The sequence below is a fragment of the Equus asinus genome, chromosome 2, assembly GCF_041296235.1.
Source record: "Equus asinus isolate D_3611 breed Donkey chromosome 2, EquAss-T2T_v2, whole genome shotgun sequence".
NCBI classification, from domain to species: Eukaryota; Metazoa; Chordata; class Mammalia; order Perissodactyla; family Equidae; genus Equus; species Equus asinus.
In genome coordinates this window covers 27,787,505-27,806,155 of record NC_091791.1, presented here as the reverse complement: position 1 = coordinate 27,806,155, position 18,651 = coordinate 27,787,505, and the positions used below count along the sequence as shown (strand labels likewise).

The 18,651-nt window shown below is 47.7% G+C and overlaps 1 protein-coding gene across 2 annotated transcripts; it reads right to left on the bottom strand.

Annotated features, from left to right (window-relative positions):
* Positions 1 to 905: 905 nt before the first annotated feature.
* Positions 906 to 17,673, bottom strand: ACTR1A (actin related protein 1A). Of its 2 annotated transcripts, XM_014851959.3 has the most exons (11): positions 17,450 to 17,673; positions 9,599 to 9,663; positions 8,618 to 8,693; positions 7,739 to 7,864; positions 6,796 to 6,920; positions 5,398 to 5,614; positions 4,580 to 4,672; positions 3,826 to 4,000; positions 3,661 to 3,722; positions 2,913 to 2,953; positions 906 to 2,729 (listed from the first exon to the last, which is right to left on the bottom strand). In XM_014851959.3, exons 1-11 carry the CDS (start codon positions 17,495 to 17,497, stop codon positions 2,627 to 2,629), a joined length of 1,131 nt encoding a protein of 376 aa, XP_014707445.1. In that variant the 5' UTR covers positions 17,498 to 17,673; the 3' UTR covers positions 906 to 2,626. The 2 variants fall into 2 exon arrangements, with proteins under 2 accessions (XP_014707445.1, XP_070340386.1); XM_070484285.1 differs by lacking the exon at positions 9,599 to 9,663 and having other exon boundaries at positions 17,450 to 17,593.
* Positions 17,674 to 18,651: the final 978 nt, after the last annotated feature.

Here is an 18,651-nt window from a genome sequence, read left to right as displayed (position 1 = left end):
TAGGAACCACTGCTCTAGGCCAATGGTCTTTTGAGGGTCTGCATAGTGGCTAATAAGGTAGGCTCTAGGGCCACATTGCCTGAGTTCAAATTCTGGCTAATGTAGGGCAGAGCTTTGGGAAATGACATAATCTTTCTGTGGCTCTATTTCCTCACCTGTAAAGTGGATGATAAAAATACCTGCACTTTATAGGGTTGTTGGGAGGCTCAAATAGGTTAACATTTGCAAAGTGCCTGGCAATCTCCACCCCACAACATACAGGTTTAGAATGGAGGACTGATTAATCAGAATATCTGAACTGCATCTTAATAAGCTCTCAAGCTTCTTGTCCACATGGAAGTTTTTTTTTCCCCTAAAGATTGGCCCTGAGCTAACATGTGTTGTCAATCTTCCTCTTTTTCTTCTCTCCACAGCCCCCCAGTACATAGTTGTATGTTCTAGTTGTAGGTCCTTCTACTCGTGGCATGTGGGATGCCGCTTCAGCGTGGCTTGATGAGCAGTGCTAAGTCCGCGCCCAGGATCCGAATTGGTGAAACCCTGGGCCGCCAAAGTGGAGTGCGTGAACTTAAGCATTTCTCCACGAGGCCAGCCCCCACATGGAAGTTTTAAGAGCCTCTGACTTCAGGGATGTCAAGAGTGGCTCCCTTTATTCGGGATGGAGTCTGATCTGTGGGCTTGAGTGTGTACACAGGACTGGGACCCTCAGTTCCTGAACCTGGGCTTTGGCCTGAACACCCTCTTTTCTGCATCCACCTGACCGCTGGGACTTAGGCTAAGGTCTGGACAAGTCTGGCTGGTGCAACAGTGCCCTCTAGAGTACGACCAGTCCCAGTCACTGCCTCAGTTTCAGGGTTTGCAGCTTGGCCTTCCCACCCAGCAACGTGTACAGATGACCAGCCAACGTGTCTATGGGAACGACTTTATTTAAGTACACTGGGCCCCACCAGGCAATGTGGTTTGTGCGAGGCTGTGCAAAGGACAGGCTTGGGCTAAGAGAAGGGAGGTGATCTGGTTAAGCACACTGCAGTCCGCGGGTTGCCACATAGCTTTCACACACACCTGCTGCTGTGGCCCACACCTGGCAGGGCCTTTGGTCGTTGGACGGCGTGGGGGAGAATACTGCTTGGACTCTGGGATTGGGGCAGGTCTTGGTGTTACAGATGAGGGTGCCGGTGAAGATTTGCTAGCCCCAGCTTTGCACCATCTGGGCTGAGGAGCCTTTGGACCACTGCTAGGCCAGCCCAGTCCAGGGTCGGCACCTGGCCCCACTGGACCAGAGAGATGAGTCTCAGCCCATGAGCTCCTCGCACTCTGGTCTGACCCCCTCCCACTCTAACCAAACAAGTCCAAAGTCTAGAATGGCACAAGTCAGCCCAGAGGGGGCCTTTTTGCCTCTACAGTCTAGCCCCGCTGGGTTGGCTAGAGTGGGAAAAGGCAACTTGGTTAATTGAGGCTCTTTCTCCAGTCCTAAGGGGGCTGGATCCCCAATACCCCTCTTTTGCTAGGGGTCTCTGCCAAAGAGTGATTCTACCTCCTGTTTCAGAAAATACAACCAGCAACCAGCCTGTTGATTCCAGGGCAGTGAGCAAGTAGAAGACAGAGAAAGAAAGAGGCTATGGGAGTGACTTTGAGTGTAGCCTCCGATCCCAAATGGTCCTGAGGCCTATGGATACTGTCAGTTCCCCATTAGCAAGGAGTGGCAGGGCCCTGGATGCTACGCTAAGCTTAGGTGCTGTAAACATTAGTGTGAACATGGTGACTGGTGGGCAAGAGGTGATGAGCCCCCTCGCTCCAGTCCCCATACTGAACAAACACTTCAATAAATAAAACTGTTTGAAGATGGCATTGCCCAAGGATGGATGGAAAGCAATTAAGAGGGCCTGGGGCCAACAGGCTTCTCAAACTCTCCTGAGACCCCCTGGATGGGGCTGGGAATTAGAGCACTGACTCCACTGCCAATCAGAAGTAGCGCGACTCTTGCCCTTCTCAAATGCCCAGTGTGGTCCTGGTCCCCAGGGGAAGTTGAGGGCATCCTGCCTTCTCCTCACCCCAGAGTCTCAGTAACTCCTGGAGTGCTTTTCCAGCCTCCAAAACCCAAACTGCAACAAAACCAGACAGAACTCAACCCTGGCACCCGTCCTCAGTCCACGATCAAGAAGCATCGAGAGCAGAATGATGAGCAAGGGAGGAAGCAGCTGCCTTGGGCCTCAGGGCACCCTGAGGGTGCAGTGGGGGTGGGGCTAGCCCAGCCTAGGATGGACAGCAGCAAGGTCACTCGGGGGTTGGGTTTACCTCCCTCTCTGTCTCCCTATGGTAGTAAACATAGTCCCACACAACCAGACAAAGGCCCAGCTGGCGAAGGAGTGGGGCCCTCTGCCGGCACTCTTCCTTGCCAGGGGCCAGTTAGTGGTCAACCCCAGGCCTCAGGCCATCACCATCGTGGGTAGTTCATCGTCCTTTCTGGGCCCTGGGCTCCCTGGGCCACACGGCACTCGCATATGTACACATACTCGTACCCACACACACACTCACACACACAGGCAGTTCCTTGCAAACACTCTGACTCAAGAAAGCGAGTTTTAAAGTGGAGTTAACTTCAGAGAGAGGTGAAGATGATGTCCCAACATTAGAAGGTTTTCCTGTGGATAGATCGGGCACCGTCTTCCTCGTACTCCTTCTTGGAGACCCACATCTTCTTAAAGGTGTCGAGGGAGGCAAGGATAGAGCCCCTGGAGTGGAGGGAATCCAAAGGAACATCGTGAGAGAGAGAGGGAGGGAGTGGGTATTGGTGGAGGCAGCCAGTCCCCATGGGGCCAAACTAGATCAGGCCTTTCTTTAAAGGGGTGGGGTAGTGAGGGGTAATCAATGCCTTCGCTTCCTCTTCCGCTTTTATTTCCAGAAGAGCTACTCACCCAATCCATGTGGAATACAGTCTCTCCTGAGGTGCAGATATCTGCAAGGGTGGGTGGAAAGAGGAACCTGAGACTTTCATCCTCCCTTCTCCCTTTCCCTTCCAAGGCTCATCTTTATGGCCAATTCTCACTGCCCAAGGCAATGGATATATTTCACACAACAGGCTTTAACTTATGGCCCTGTTGGACTCTGTGGGCTTTCTGGGGGGTACTGTGACCAGCCTGACACTCATCTGGAGAAGACAGCTTCTAGCAGCCCTAAGTATCCATAGTTCCCAGGGAAACTGGGGCTCTCTGGGGGCAAGACTCGGCTCTGTGAGGGGCAAAGGGGAAGCAGATTCCATGGCAGGAGCCACAATCCTTCATTTAGGATCCCTCCTTCCTCAGCCAGGCTAGCTCCCCTCAGCCGTCACTAAGATGTTGGACTGTGTCACAGGGGAGCAGTAAAAGCCAATCTCCTGTCATTGTTAGTCCCCCTGAAAGAGCACATGTGGGGCCCTGAGCCTAGCACCCTGCCACATCTGGGTATCAGACCTGCCCTCCTTTTGTGAAGAGGGAGAGTGAGAATGGGTCCTCCCCTCTGGCAGACCTCAGGGTGAGCGTGGAAGCAGGGAGCCATCTGGCAGTGCCTGTATAGGCTTGGCTGCCCGAAAAGCTTGGGCAAAGCTGGAGGGGAGGCCATACCATGGGCACTCCAGACCCTTGGAGGCCCAGTTACACCCAGCCCCAGCCCCCAGCATGCTCCTACCCTGATCTTCACGTCTTTCGGAGCCAGTTTCTTCACTTCACTCAGTAGCCTGTCACCAAAACCTGAATGGACAGGAAAAGAGAATCTCGAGTCAATTCTCTGGGTGTCTGGGTCCAGCAGGATCTGGAAGCTTCCTGGGGAAGGGCCCCGAGAGCAAAGACCAACCTTTGAACAGGGTGGAGCCTCCTGAAAGGACAATGTTAGAGAAAAGTGTGCGCCGCAGGTCCATGTCAGACTTCTGGATGGCAAACACCAGCACCTCATGGATGCCCTCACTCTCCTCACCGATCAGGTCTGGCCTGAACAGCAGCTCAGGTGCCCGGAATCGGGAAGGACCAATCTGCAAGGTGGAGGGCAAGCTTCAGAGGCTGGGACTGGGGCCAAGGTCCCTTTTGGGGTGGGAATGGAAGAGGCCCCTCTGCCCATCTCTTAGTAACCAGGTGGCTATGAAGGCCAGGCTCAGGGAAGACCTTGTATGTCAAGGGTCTCAAGGAACAAAGATAGGGCTCCTGGGAAACTGGAGAGAAGAAGCTTCTAGTTTAATCCTAGCTCTGGCATTTTCCAGCCAAGAGACCTTTGACATTAATACATGGATTCACTCATTCATAGAAATTTCTTCCTATCAGTGGAGGCCCAGGGAGAGGCAACTTGCCCTACACTGTGGCCAAGTGGTTAAGGACAGCACTTACCACCCCTCTTCCTAATCCTATCCTGACCTAAGAAAATGCCTCTGGTGCCTCCTCCCCTCCACACAGGAGAAGCCAAGTCCCTGGTGCCTATCTCTGCAGGAGACAGTGCTGCTCAAGAGTTACACTGCTCCAGGCAGAGGCTGTATAAGGATGGATACATCTGACTCCAGCCTCCCCATGGGGAGTTCTGCTTGGGCCCAGAGCTTTTGGGGACTGGTCCAGCTGCCTACCTCAATGGTGCTGCCGTCGGGCAGGTAGTACTGAGCCTTCTCCGTCTCTAGTGTCTCATCCTTCTGGGGGTTTATGGATAGGTAGCAGGCTCTCTGCAGAACCAAGGGCAAGTCAGGCAGGCAGGAAACCTGGCACCTACCTGGTCAAAGTCCCAGGGCAGTGATGTGCTGCTGCAGAAATGTGTGCATCCACGATGACTGCCCTAAAGGCTGTTAGAGCTACTGCCCCAGGGAGAAGCAGGCAGATTTCTGCCGGCCTTTACTGGTTGGCATTTTGGATATGACTTCCTACTTGTTCCACCTTCCTGGTGGGCAAGCACGGAAGCTCGGCTCTCTGGATCTGGGTCTGAGACCATAACCTAATTTTAGTCCAGAGTGCGGCACCTTTCTTCTCTACTACTCACATGTTCTGGGTCCTGCCTACCCAGCTCAGAGGTTTCCCTAGAGCCATAGGTGGCAGGAGGATTCAGTTTACTTCAAAAGAAAAATGTATTCTGACTTCTTCAAGGATATAAAAGAATATATGTACATAAAATATAAAATACCTAATAGCCATGCACCCATCACCCAGGTTAAGAAATAGAAACAGCTCCCTTTCCCCCACAAGAGGGCAGCCCTTCGGGAAGGTGAATCTGTTGGTGTGAGGGGGCCCGGGGGGAGGATCACACAGCTGCCAGGAGGCCTGGCTGGGGAGAACAGAGCCTGACCCGAGACCCCCAGGACAGGAGCTTCGCCTTTCTTCACTCCAGGTCATAGACATCCTGGCTGCTCTATTCCCATTCCCCATCCCATCCCTGGGCCCATGGGGCAGCACTCACTTCTTTTATGGCCTTGACAATCTCAAACTCGGAGGATGAGTGGAAATCATAGCCCTCCTTACGCAGGTAGAGGCGAAGGAAGCGAGAGACGTCTCGGCCAGCGATGTCGATGCGCATGATTGAGTGGGGCATGGCAAAGCCCTCATAAATGGGCACGGCATGGGTGACACCATCCCCAGAATCCAGCACCACACCTGTGGTCCTGCCTGTGGCATAACTGAAGCAAAGGGGGCAAACCATCACTACCCCTGCCTCCTCACTCTGGGAAGAAACTCACTTCTTTTCAGAGTCCAATGTCAGCTAAACTAAAGCTGGGGCCCGCCTTTCTCCAGGGCCCTCAGACTGGACTGAGGACTAAGGAAGCCGGAGCACTGAAGCAAGCCTTGAAAGACCTGAATGAAGGAGCCGAGCCTCTCTAAACTCCCTCCCCCACTTCCAGAGGAGCGGGCCTTCCAATCTCAGAGATGGCCTGCCCTTCAATTGCTTCTGGGACAAGGCCTGAGGGGCAGTTTTTACACTTTAGACAAGAGGAAAAAATCCAAATGCCTACAGGGGCCAGGCAGGGAAAGTAAACAAGTAAAGGAAAATAAAAATATTTCCACTTCCACAAAAAACTAGCTTTTCTCCCACATGGCCCTTTAGGTCTGTCCTTAGTTTTCTTCTCTTTTGGTAGAGACAAGGGTACAGATAGTATTTCTGTGATATGAGGGAAAAAAACCCACAGTGTTTGACAAACAGCAAGCGACACTCTGCCTTCATGTTGGGAGGACAACAGGGAATGGAGCAGACTGTGGGGAAGTCACATTTGCAAACTCTTATCTCAAATGGCGACTGCTGCTTCAGCTCCCACTGAGTTTTGCCCTATAGGAATGCAGGCCTAGCATTACCAGATCTTCACATTTTTTTCAGAGAAGCCAGAAATTTGAATTTTGGCAGGAAATCTCCCAATTTTTAAATGCTAGCCCACAAACTTTTAATGGGGTCAAATACATCCCATCTGCAGGTCACCAACGTACAGTCTCGACAATAGACCTAACCCTGGTGTGAGGCAGGCTGGGAGTATGACAGGAATGACAGGGGTGTGAGAACAGGACCATGATGGTGTCTTCATCACAACCCTATCACCCGCCTCGCAGAGTATCTGGCACAAGTAGGCACTAAATAAATGTCTGAACACAGTACAGGGGCCTTCCCAGCAGGCCGAGTGGAGAGCCTTGGGTGCCAAACCTGCTGAGAGTACCAGACTGGGAGACAGTGTCAGCAGTCCATTTCCCACCATCTTAGCCCTGCCCTAGCGCGGGTGCTCAAGTTGCTCAGAACCAACTCAAAGGAGAGGCAGAAACTAGAACCTACTTTCCCCCGTGAGGGGCCAGGCTAGCCAGCCAGGCTGCTACTCACAGGCTGAGCACAGCTTGCATGGAGATGAAAAGGGCTGGCACATTGAAGGTCTCGAAGAAAACTTCAGCAGCTCGTTCTCGGTTTTTCCGCGGGTTTAAAGGTGCCTCCGTCAAGAGCACAGGATGCTGGTGAAAGATGCCCAGATGGCAATCAGGGTGAGGCCAGATTCCCACCCCTCATTAGTACTGGAGGAGAAGCCCCTGTGTGGCTGGCTAGAGCCCAGGGAGGGCACAGTTGTCAGCCTCCCTCCAAAAAAAATGCAAGCTGGGTCTGTCACCTACCCCTGCCTAAATCAGTTTCTCAACTTTCTAAATTCACGCCCTCTTTAAAGTCTCATTCTGTCCTCGCTTCCACTCCCTACTCCCCTCCTTGTTCTCCAAGATTCTTATATTGGCCCTGTATCTACTGTGTATCTCCAAGTGTCGAGAAGATTTTGCTAAACTCCAAATTTGGAATTATTATGATAAAAAACAGTTAAAAAAATTCAAAATAGAAAATTAAATTTCAATATTGAATGCACTTTTAAAAACAGAACATATCCCTCCCCTATAAATTCTGACACACCTAGTATACAACTTCTTTTGTTTCTGAGTTGGGAGTTACTTCTTTAGGAGTTAAAGAGCATAGGCTCTGAAGTCTGAGAGACACGGGTTTGAACCCCAGCTCTACCACTTTATTCACTGGGTGATCTTGGAAATACTACTGGCTTCTCTGAACTTCTGTCCCCTTGTTTGTGAAATGGAGATACTACGACCTACATCTCATAGGAATGGTGTGAAGATTAACTGCGAACATGTCTGAAAACCACGTGGCTCAGTGCCTGGCACATAGTAAGACTCAAACACTCTTGGCAGTTATCATTGTCATCCTGCTTATCTCTGGGGTAGGGGTTCTGCCCAGCTCCGCACACCACACAGGGGTGCCCTGGGCACAGGACCCTCACCTCCTCTGAGAAAGTCTGAAGCTGGTCCTTGGAATAGACGTATTGCCAGATGCGCTCCATGTCATTCCAGTCCTTGACGATGCCGTGCTCCATGGGGTAGCGGATGGAGAGCAGCCCTCGGTGCTCCTGGGGGCAGAGAGCAGGACTTACAGTAGCAGCCAGCCTCTCAGCCGGGCTGCCCAGTGGACCTTGCTCTTTCAGGACTAGGACTTCCCACCCCATAGTCCTTACCCAGGGCTAAGGGGGGGCACCCATTCTCCAAGTCTCTAAATGGTATGCTGCAAACTGCTCTCACCGCCCAATCAGCTGGCAAAGCTGAGGGCTTCTGTGTTTCCATGGGCCCTCAGGTGCCCCTAGGGCAAGTGACAGGAGGCCCCCTTCTCATTGCCTGGTCCCAGGACATAACCTCTTGGCTCCCAACTCTGGGCCTCAGCATTTGCAGCCAAGGTTGGCAACAATGATTCTGTTGTTCTGCTTCTAGAAGATGCCATAGAGCTCTGCCAAACTGTGCTAATTAACTCATCCCCAGGGTATCCCAGCCAAGATCTCTCTCCAAATACCTCTTGCCAAAAAAATAACCAAGCCAGTCAATTTGAACATTGGCAAGGTAGTGACAATACAGAAGGAAGGCAAAAGCTGTTTTCTAGACTGGTCTCTGTTTCCCAAAGTGGGGTTCCAGCTGTTTCCTCTCCAAAACAACAGGCCACTCCTGGGATAAATAAACTGATTAGGCCTAGGATGAGAGAACCAAAGGGGAGATTTGAAGAGGAAATTGCTCCTTTTACTCATGCTATGTCCCACTGCTGGGACACTGCCCATGTGGGGAGTAATGAAGGTCTTCTGCTGGCTTGAGGCTTCTTCAATAGAACTGGGAATTACCTCGGCTTTGGGGCCAATGAAGATGTCACCTTCGAGGGCTCCCGCCATGACTCGAACGTGCTTAGGTCTGCCCACACTACAAAAGAGAACGGGGAGGACCATCACTTTTCATTTCACGGCAGAACACAAGAAGGATACGCAGACGTACATACTCAGATGGGAAGAAACATACTCAGTTCTATTGTGATTATCTTTAAGGAGTGATGTTAGAGTTGACTTTGATTTTCTTCTTTCTACTTTTCTGCATTTCCTGCAATTTCTACAATGAACATGTATTAATTTATTTGTCTATTATTTCCTATTTTTATTATATTTATATTTTTACATTATTAAAAAAATTTTAGAGGATTCACTGTCTCTAGTTCTTCTCTTTCCCCAGTGTATGTGCAGACCAAGAGAGACAAGGAAACGAGAATTTCTAAATGAATGGGTAACTCAAACAATTTTAGTGTCCTTAGCCCCTGGCCCAGGACTTCTACGAAGGAAAACTGCAGTGTTGTCGCTGCGATAGACAGCCTTCTTCCTTCTTCTCCTGCTTTAAGCCCCTTCTCCAGGCACCCATGCCCCTCTGCTGCCTGTAGGCTCTCTGCCTTAGGAGGCAAGCACTGAGAAACTCATTCTCACTAAGACGGTAGGGATGGTTTAATATTAAACCCATCCTGGGTGATCGGAGGATTTTAAAAAGAGGCCAGGAAGAGGCAGTTATCCAAACCAATGAGTCACCAATGATAACATTTTTGGTGTCAGATAAAATCAAACTTAAAAAAGAGTTCTCTTGCCTGTGCCTCTCAAATTGTACCATGTAGGCAATTATTTCCTTTGCTTATTCCAAAAGCCAGCTCCTGTCCCTTGCTCATGGTTGTTTTGAGTACCAAGGCTGACCCAAAAGAGAGACCCCTTCTCCTTAAAAGATGGAGGGTTGACCCTGTAACAAAGCTGACAAGCCTCCCAAGCTTCTGGCTAAGCTACAGAATGACTTACTAGTTTGGAAAGCAGTATTTGGGGATCTGATCACCAGCAAAACCAGCTTTAATCACACCAGATCCCTGAGGAGAGAGGAGAGAGAAAGGGACGTCAGAAGTATCACAAAAACAAGAGGAGATATACCTCAGACAATACATACAATATGGCTCCATTTTTATTTTAAAGAGACAGAAACCTTATATTTGTGAAGAATGTACCCATTTCTTTGAGCATTTGTATAGTGTACGCCACAGGGAGGGATGTGGGATTGGGGATGGTGAGAACTTTCAACGTACACTCAAAATATTATTTGATTTTTCTGTATTCTTTGACTTTTCTACATTGAACATGTTTTACTTTGGGATTAAAAATGATATTAAAAAGAGAAGAAAAAGAGAAAACCTGACGAGAGAAAAGGAAAGTCCCTATAAGCATCAAAGAACACAAGTGTCTGGTTCTCACTGCAGGGGCAGAGCACTGGCTTTGCAGGGTGTTTGTCGGGGCTGTTTTGTTCTGTTACTATGCTTTGTTTTACTCATTGGTCTCCTGATGGTAAAGAGCAGGGAAGCCTAAAGCACTGTCTGAGAAGAGAAGAGACCCAAGATTACAATTCTGCTGCTCCAGTCCTTGGTATGTTGGGTGAGGTGCCTAGCAAAGAATCTGACTTCTCACCCCAGCATCTCTGGTACCACCCAGGACCCAACCAAAGTAAACACTGACTCTAGACACAGATACCAACTCCATGCAGGACAGATGTCGAGGCTTGATACTGCTTGCAGATACACCCCGTTCTCTTCCTTCTTAACCTTCCCTCTACCCCTACATCTGCTACCTTTGCCCTTCCACCCCAACAAGGTTTGCAGCTGCACAGGTAATTGGGGCAAGCCTTTTCCTGCTGCCAGTCAACTTCCCCTGGGGTGGAGTGTGATATTTCCAGAACCCACACAGCAAGCAGTAAACACATGGGGAGACGCTAAATAGCCAAGGTTATCTTTGTACCAAAGGCTTCCCAGCAACATCCCTGGTTCCCTCTCTGTCTCTCATTCCAGTTCTTGTATAGGAGAAGGGGGGGTGCTGGACTCTGGCAAGACAGAGGGAGGAAATAAGAAGTGGTTGAAGGACAGGGAAAGTGGTATGGCGGGAGAGCAGGGCAAGCCACTTCTCTAAGACAGCAGGAAGCTCTGCCAACAGAAAAGAGAGAGAACAAGAGACAATGTGCAAACTCATCGGCCTGGGCAGAAGAGCAATGAGCCTGGAAAAGGTGCAGCTGTAAACTGAGCTGAAAGATGGGGAAGGAGGGAGAACCATCCTACTGCAAACCCGCAGGCTTGGCGACATGGTTAGTGAGAACAGCACTGTACAAGAGAACTCCGAGAACTTGTTAGCTCAAGCTTCCCGTAATTGCTCACCGCCTTCCTCTGGGTGTGGTGATGTCAACAGACTAATTGGATCTCCTGGCAGAGGTTGAAAACAAGAAAAGTAAAGATGAGAGCTGTACTTCAGACTTTGGATATCTTTAAGAGGTGATTTTCCTGGATATTTCATTTTGAGTTTACCAGCAAAAGGACTAGAGTCTGAGTAACAAAGCAGGTTAAGATGTTAGGTTCATTTTTTTCCTCTCTGTCCTTCCCAGCAAGAGTATAACAGGCCCTGTTCAAATATCACTGCCTTCCTCCTGAAGAATAATCTCTAGTTGGAATTAATTATCCTCTTCCTACTATCTCAAAAAATCACCATTACTGTCCCACTAGGTAGCATGCATTTCATTCTGCTATTTGAATTTATGGTTTGCATTTTTGTCTCTTTTCAGCCCAAGTTCCTCGAGGTCAGAGACTCTGCAGATCAGCAGTACCTGGCATTTACAGGGTACTCAGATGCTGGCTGACTAAAATTAAAATCAAGCTCAAATGATTGGCAGATGAAGCTGAAAGTATGGAATCTGAATGAGCAGCTGGAATTCCAGAAGCCCCAGGCAGAGGTGGTGCCAGGAAGGTGAAGGCAGCATTAAGAATGATGCACAAGGTAGAACCAGACCCAGCTTGTCCCTGCAGCCCCATGAGCTGGCCTGCCAGGCCAGCAGTTGAGTGAAGAATAGGTGGGGATGGGGCAGGAAACTGAGCTGCCTCTATTGTGCTCAACCATACCATGAGAGCATATAAGAGGCTCATTGCAATTTATTTTATTTTTTTATTTTTCCTTCTTCACCCCAAAGCCCCCCACTACAAAGTTGTATATATTTTTAGTTGTGGGTTCTTCTAGTTGTGGCATGCGGGACACCACCTCAGCATGGCCTGATGAGTGGTGCCAGGTGCGCGCCCAGGATCTGAATCCACGAAATCCCAGGCTGCCGCAGCACAGCGTGCAAACCCAACCACTCGGCCACGGGGCCCGCCCCCGCAATTTCTTTAACGGTATTTGTAACTAGGAACTGTGTATCTGGCAAATGAGCTGCCATTCTTTGTTATTCACTCTGGCAAAACCAAGTAAACGAATACCTTGTAGGGGCCTCTTGAAAAAGTAGTCTCACTAAATATTTGATTTTTGAAGACTCAAGTCTGCTGCCAGCCACCACTGACCATTCTCTTTCTGATGCAGGCAAAGAACTAGCAAAGCTCTCAGCAAGGTTCTCCCAGTACCTGCTGGCTTTGGCCTTGTGGCTTGGGCAACCTTTATCCTAAGCACTCTTTTTTTTAGTGAGGAAGATTGTCACTGAGCTAACATCTGTGCCACTATTCCTCTATTTTGTATGTGGGATGCCACCACAGCATGGCTTGATGAGTGGTGTGTAGGTCTGTGCCTGGGATCTGAACCCACGAACCCTGGGCCGCCAAAGCAGAGCATGAGAACTTAACCACCAAGCCACAGGGCCGGCTCCTTTCCTAAGCACTCTTGATTGTTCTTGACATGCTGGGAAGGAGGCTATTTATCTCCCATTTCACGGAGGGGAAAAGGGTGCTGAGAGGTGGAGACTCAAGAGTCGAGGACATTGGTGGCTCATTTTCGCCCAAAGACATATTTTGTTTGGCTCACAAAGTACTTCTTAAAAAACAACTTTATTGAGATAAAATTCACATACCACACAACTTACTCATTAAAGGCGTATAATTCAATGGTTCTTAGCATATTCACAGGGCTGTACAATCAGCACCACAACCTAATTTTAGAGGTTATTCATCACCCCAAAGAGAAACTGTACCCACTAGCAGTCACTCTCCATCCTACAACCTCACCAGCCCTAGGCAACTACTATTCCACTTTTTATCTCCATAGACCACAAACTACTTTTACATTAACTTTCAACAGTTAAAAACTGGAGACTGCATATGAAATTTAATATTTCTGATTTCTCTTGAAAAATCAGAAGATCTGGCAACACTGGGTCTGCACTCCTGTCTGGGGACAGCTGGTTGGAAATGAGAAGCAGTTGGCCCTTTGGTTAGTCATGCTCAACGCATCTTCCAGATTCCTCACACTGTCTTTAAGGCTACCCTCTTCCTGCGTCTTTTTAATGTTCCTGCTTGGCCTCTGCAGGTATTGAGTTTGAGACCCCTATTCTAGGCATTCTCACCAACTAATTCAGCATGTTTCTTGTTCCACATGGCATCTGGTTTCTTTCTTACCCTCAGGGCACCTAGCTTGGTGTGAAGCATATCCTTGGCTCTCAAAATACACATAATTGAACAGTGAGCTATCTCAACAAGTCGCCTCTTCTTCACCCTTTCCATCAAGCTGGGAATGGATTCTTGCTGAAGTTGGATAACCAATAGCCTGAAGGTCACATGACAAGTGACAGTGTTAAATATAGTGACTTCATCTCCTCAGCTAATTCTAGTGTTCCTTAAACTTAAGTGAGGGGTCAGCCTTGTGGCCGAGTGGTTACGTTTGCCTGCTCTGCTTCAGCAGCCCAGGGTTTTGCTAGTTTGGATCCTGGGTGTGGACCTAGCACTGCTCATCAGGCCATGCTGAGGCAGGATCCCACATAGCAGAGCCAGAAGGACCTACAACTAGAATATACAACTATGTGCTGGGGGGCTTTGGGGAGAAGAAGAGAAAAAAAAAAAAACAATTTAAGTGAATCAGCAGATTTTAAGAGCTATAGACAAGCTTTAAAAAAAAAAATGGAGACAATAAAATTTGGATATTGACTGGATATTTGATGATATTAAGGAATTATTGTTAATTATTTTAGGTTTGACAATAATATACTGATTACGTTTTTAAAAGAGTGCAGGAGAGGGAAGTGGGTGGGAATGTGGTTAAAAAGATTGGACAGGAGTTTGGCATGCTCTGCTTCGGTGGCCTGGGTTTGGTTCCCCGGCGCAGACCAATACCACTTGTCAGTAGCCATGCTGTGGCAGCGACCCACATAGAAAATAGAGGAAGATTGGCACAGATGTTAGCTCAGGGCGAATCTTCCTCAGCAAAAAAAACAAAGAAAAAGAAAAAGAAAAAGATTGGACAGGAGTTGATAACTGTTACAGCTAGGTGATTGATATGTGTATGTTTGTTATACTAATACTATTCCCTCTCCTTTTGTTTTTGTTTGAAATTTTCTATAATAAAAAGAAGAGCTGGCAAATAAGATGATAGCACTTAAGTAAAAATTCAAAACATAAATACTACGCATACACACACACACACACACACAATAAAATACATAGTCCATAAAATCATGGATGGAAAGGAACACATCAATTTCATGATGATGATTTGCTTCTGGGATTACTTCTGAAACAGAAAAAAAGGATAGGATTGTGGAGGGGTACAAAGAGTCTTCAGTTATATCTGTAATGCTTTATTTTCTAAAAAACAATCTGAAGCAAATATGGCAAATGTCAACTTTTATTAAAAATGGTAGACACATGCTACTTGGGTGCTTGCTATATACTTCTCTGAATATTTCTGTATGTTTAAAGTATCTCATTTTTTAGAAAGGTGGCTAAAGCAGCATAACATGCCCCCAAAACAGTGAAACACTGACCTTATTGATGAACTTGTAAAGACCTAATACTGTTCGTGCATTTAGGCCCACATAGTCCCCACAAAGACAGTTTTAAGATTGACCAGAATATTGATTCATTTTAGGACAGAACTTAGCCTTTGGGATCTTAGCAAAGATTTCAGCTTCAGAATAAACATAGTATTCTGATCAGTGTTGTGGTCCTCAAAATGTGGCCTGGGAGCTGCCCTCCTCTTGTGTTACTATCTGTGATATGCCTTTGGGAAGAATGACTTATGTTTAGTTTTTAAAAATACCTATCACTTTATTGTTGTCGTTAAAGTGTGCACACCTCCCCCACTCCATTTTCCTCATTAAATTCTGAGAATTGGTTTGGTGCCAGACTAGGATGAAAGGAGTGGTCAATAATTGTGAAAGGCTGTGAACTGATATTAGGGCTCCTCCCTCTTTTCCCTGCTTTCTTTGTTCTTCTTTCTTTTAATTACACTCTCCTTAGCCTAGAAAATAAAATTGTAGCAACATGTTAAACTATGGAGCTGTTAAATCTGCTAGAGACACATTATTATCATAAAGAGTTGGCTCAAATATTTCAAATGATTTTTCCAATCCCTCTTTCACTTTGAAACAAAACAAAACTCTCTAAATGTCAAACAGCAAGAACTACCTGAGGCCTGAAATCCAAAAATGTGGCAGATGCTCACTAAATTCTAATGGGAAAATTACTTAAGTTTCTCCTACTTCACCTTTTGGGAGAATTGTTGGCATAATAAAGGAAATGTTTTCCCAGGAAAAAAAACAAGTCAATTCTTTAAATCTTAAAACTGAAAATTCACCACTGATTTGATGCCTTTCAAATACACTATCAAGAAAGAGAAAGAGGAGACTAAGAAGCATTAATTTAAGTGACATTAAAGAAAATGGATGGAGATGGAACTAGTGGCCAGCAGCAATTCAAGAAGCAAAGGACCTGGTGGGATGGACAGACTGCTCCTTCTGCATCGCTGATGAAAACAGGAAATGGCTAATTTCTTTTTTTTTCCTTTTTAAAACTAAGAAAAAGGCAGATGACGCACACACAAACTGGCTGAAGACAGAGATAGTGTTCTCTGAAATTCAACACAAAGAGCAAGGAGTTCTGCTCAACCCTCTGCAGTAACTAACTAGGGTCCCCATTGCCCCCATCCTGTCTTTATTTAGGGACATCTTTGTTAATGGGATAGAGCTACTCAACCATTCATCCACCCACCCATCAATCCAATGAAAAAAGATTTATTGAGCACATAGTGGTGCCAGGCCCTAGGTAGTGTGTGTGTGGAGTGAGGTGGGGAAGAGAAGAGTAACGAAAAATGAAGGAAAACCATTTTTTCCCCAGAAGGATTTAATAGTCTAGTGAGGGAGACAAAAAAAAGTCCTTCCCAAAACGAGGTGTCTCATTGAGTTCAACCTCCTGCTTTTCAAGGCAGAAGCCACATCCCTGGAGAGAAGGAAAGCTAACAACAAAAAAAGCACCTTTCCTTGGAAAAAGTGAGGAACTTGGAACCCAGTCGCAATTGGAACCTTGGCTACTCAATTCATAAGCCAGGTAGTTTGAATATTGTTGTTTAACCTCTCCAAGCTTCACTTTCCTGCATAAACCGGGGTAGTCATTCCTATCTACCTACCAGGCGCTTAAACGAGATGATACAATGCAAGAACCCTGCAACGTGCCTAAGGTGTCCCAAGGACTAGGTCAACAGAGGGCATATGACAGTCAGCTTAGGACAGGGAATTGAGTTTTGCCTCAATCGAGGGGCTCAGAAGGGGCACAGAAAAGGTATCAACCAATCTTGGTGGAACCAAACCTTCGAGTGGAAGACAGAAATGTAAAATAGTTGTTTTACAATTGTCCCCCTCCACTCACAATAAGAGCAGTACTTAGATTCTCTCCATTTGTCACTCTTCATTTTAACGGATAAAGCACTGGATTTAGGGCACCTCAACTGTGCGACCTTGGGCTCACATTCTCTCTTCGCGCTTCAGTTTTGTCATTTGTAAAACAAGGATTAAACTTCCTGCTTTAACCATCCACCTAGGTTTTGTGAGGATCCAATTCGAACGTATGTCAAACGGCCCGTCAGCGCTAGAGCGCCTGGCAAATACTGTGTCCTGAAATTTTTCTCCCAGTAACTAGGCGTTCCGAAGAGGAAGGTACCTCCCTGCTTGCTTTGTCACTCTCCTTTCTTCTCGACCTTTATTAACGGTATAATTTATAATCACAGAAATAACCGAAATCCTATGGCCATTTTTGGCACCAGATTCTCGGGCCCCACCCAGATACACCGCCAAGCCTCGGACCGGCTGCGGACGGAGGGAAACTTATCCCTTCTGCATCCACGGGCCGGCCCTAGCCCATCAGGCCCCAACACTGGGAAACCCCGAAGCCAATCCCCACAGCCCTCGTGCACCGCCCCGCCCCTTAAAGAGAGGAAACACTATGGCCGCCTGAAAGAACGGCAGGGGCGTGAGCCAATCACTGCAGAGGGCTGCCCTCATCCGGCAAGGCCCAGAGGCGGGGTCACCGGTCAAGATGGACAGCTAGAGCAGCCAATAGAGTTATCGGAAACTGGGGAGGGGATGGGCGCCGGGCGCTCACAGCGGTTAAGGCCCCTCAAGCCAAGGGCCCAAGAACCTGGCCCGGACTACAGCTTTTCCCTTTACCCACCCCAAAGTTCTCCATCCCATGGTTGCTGGCCAGCCGCCCTGCCTGCATATTATGGGTTGGGGGAGGGCGGAGGCGGCGGCGGCGGCTGAACCCGCCTGACAGGCCGGGCCAGTGACAAAGAACCGGCGGCCCAGGCTGAACCCCGGGAAGCAGTCCCTTCGGGAAGGAGAGCATAAGTCCCTTTAAAGATAGGAAAGACGCAACTCACGTTATCGATCACGACAGGTTGGTTGGCGATCACATCGTAGGACTCCATGGCAGAGGAATCTCTCCTTCCGAGGAAGGAACTGCCAGCCGGGTCCGCCGCTAACGCCACTGACACGCATGCGCAGTCTAGCCGCCGGTACAGGGCGGCCAGGGAGCGGCTCGACCTCGCCTCCGAGGAACTACAACCCCAGCAGGCCTTGCGCCTGGGTTAGCCGGCCAGTCCTCTTCGGAGACCCGCCTAGTTTACGAGACGGGGCGTCGCGTTTCCGACGCACAGTACCCTGGGCTTTGTAGTCTCCATAGATAATAGGCACACTGATTGATGGTAGTATTGCATGCTTGGGTCTGTAGTCCCTTTGAAGGGATTCACAGTGCATGCTGAAGTATGTAGTCTCCTTGAGTACTTGTCTGTAGTTCGGTTTGGATTGGTCAGTAATTCGTGCATGTTCGGATTTTACAGATCAGTCCTACCATTCCCCACCACTTCCCCTGGATAATACAAGGTTGCTATGTCTTCATCTGGGTCTGTAAGACATTAATAAAAATCTATCACCATCACACTCTAATAAAGGAAATTTTAATACACGCACACACACACAGGAGAAAGGACATATTCCCAGAACAAAAGAAAATAAATTGCATAAAATTTGATTTTGAGGAAAAGAAGTACATTTTTTTGCTTTTCCTATTTTTCCTGGATAGGTGTAAACTTTGTAATAGGCTAACATTGGTCTGAAGACTGACATTTGAAACTACTGGTACAGGTGATTTTTTTGGTCATTAAAACATCGTTCATCTAACAGCTTCAGGAACTGCTCTGGTATCTCTTTAATTTTCATGGCGAGCTAGAATTTACGTTGATGAGTGAGAAAATTGAGGTGAAGAGAGGTTATGTGTCGCTGCTTTCAAATGAGCCCAGTGCTTTGTTCTCTAGATTATTTCCTCCCCGCCTTCAAGCTCCAGGGACCTTTAAGTCAACAGTACTGGTAAGCAGGACTCCCTTCTATCCCTTTCTCTTGGAGTTTCTTTAAGATCATAGAGTGGAAGACATTACTATATGAAAAGTTATTGTAAACAGGAAAATAATTCCCAACCCAGTGCCTTAGGAATTAAAAATATTTCCAGTTACAGAGTCAGGGTAATAATGAAAGGCGGGCCACAGTAGATAATGAATGTTGATGTTCCTCAAGGTAATCTGTATAC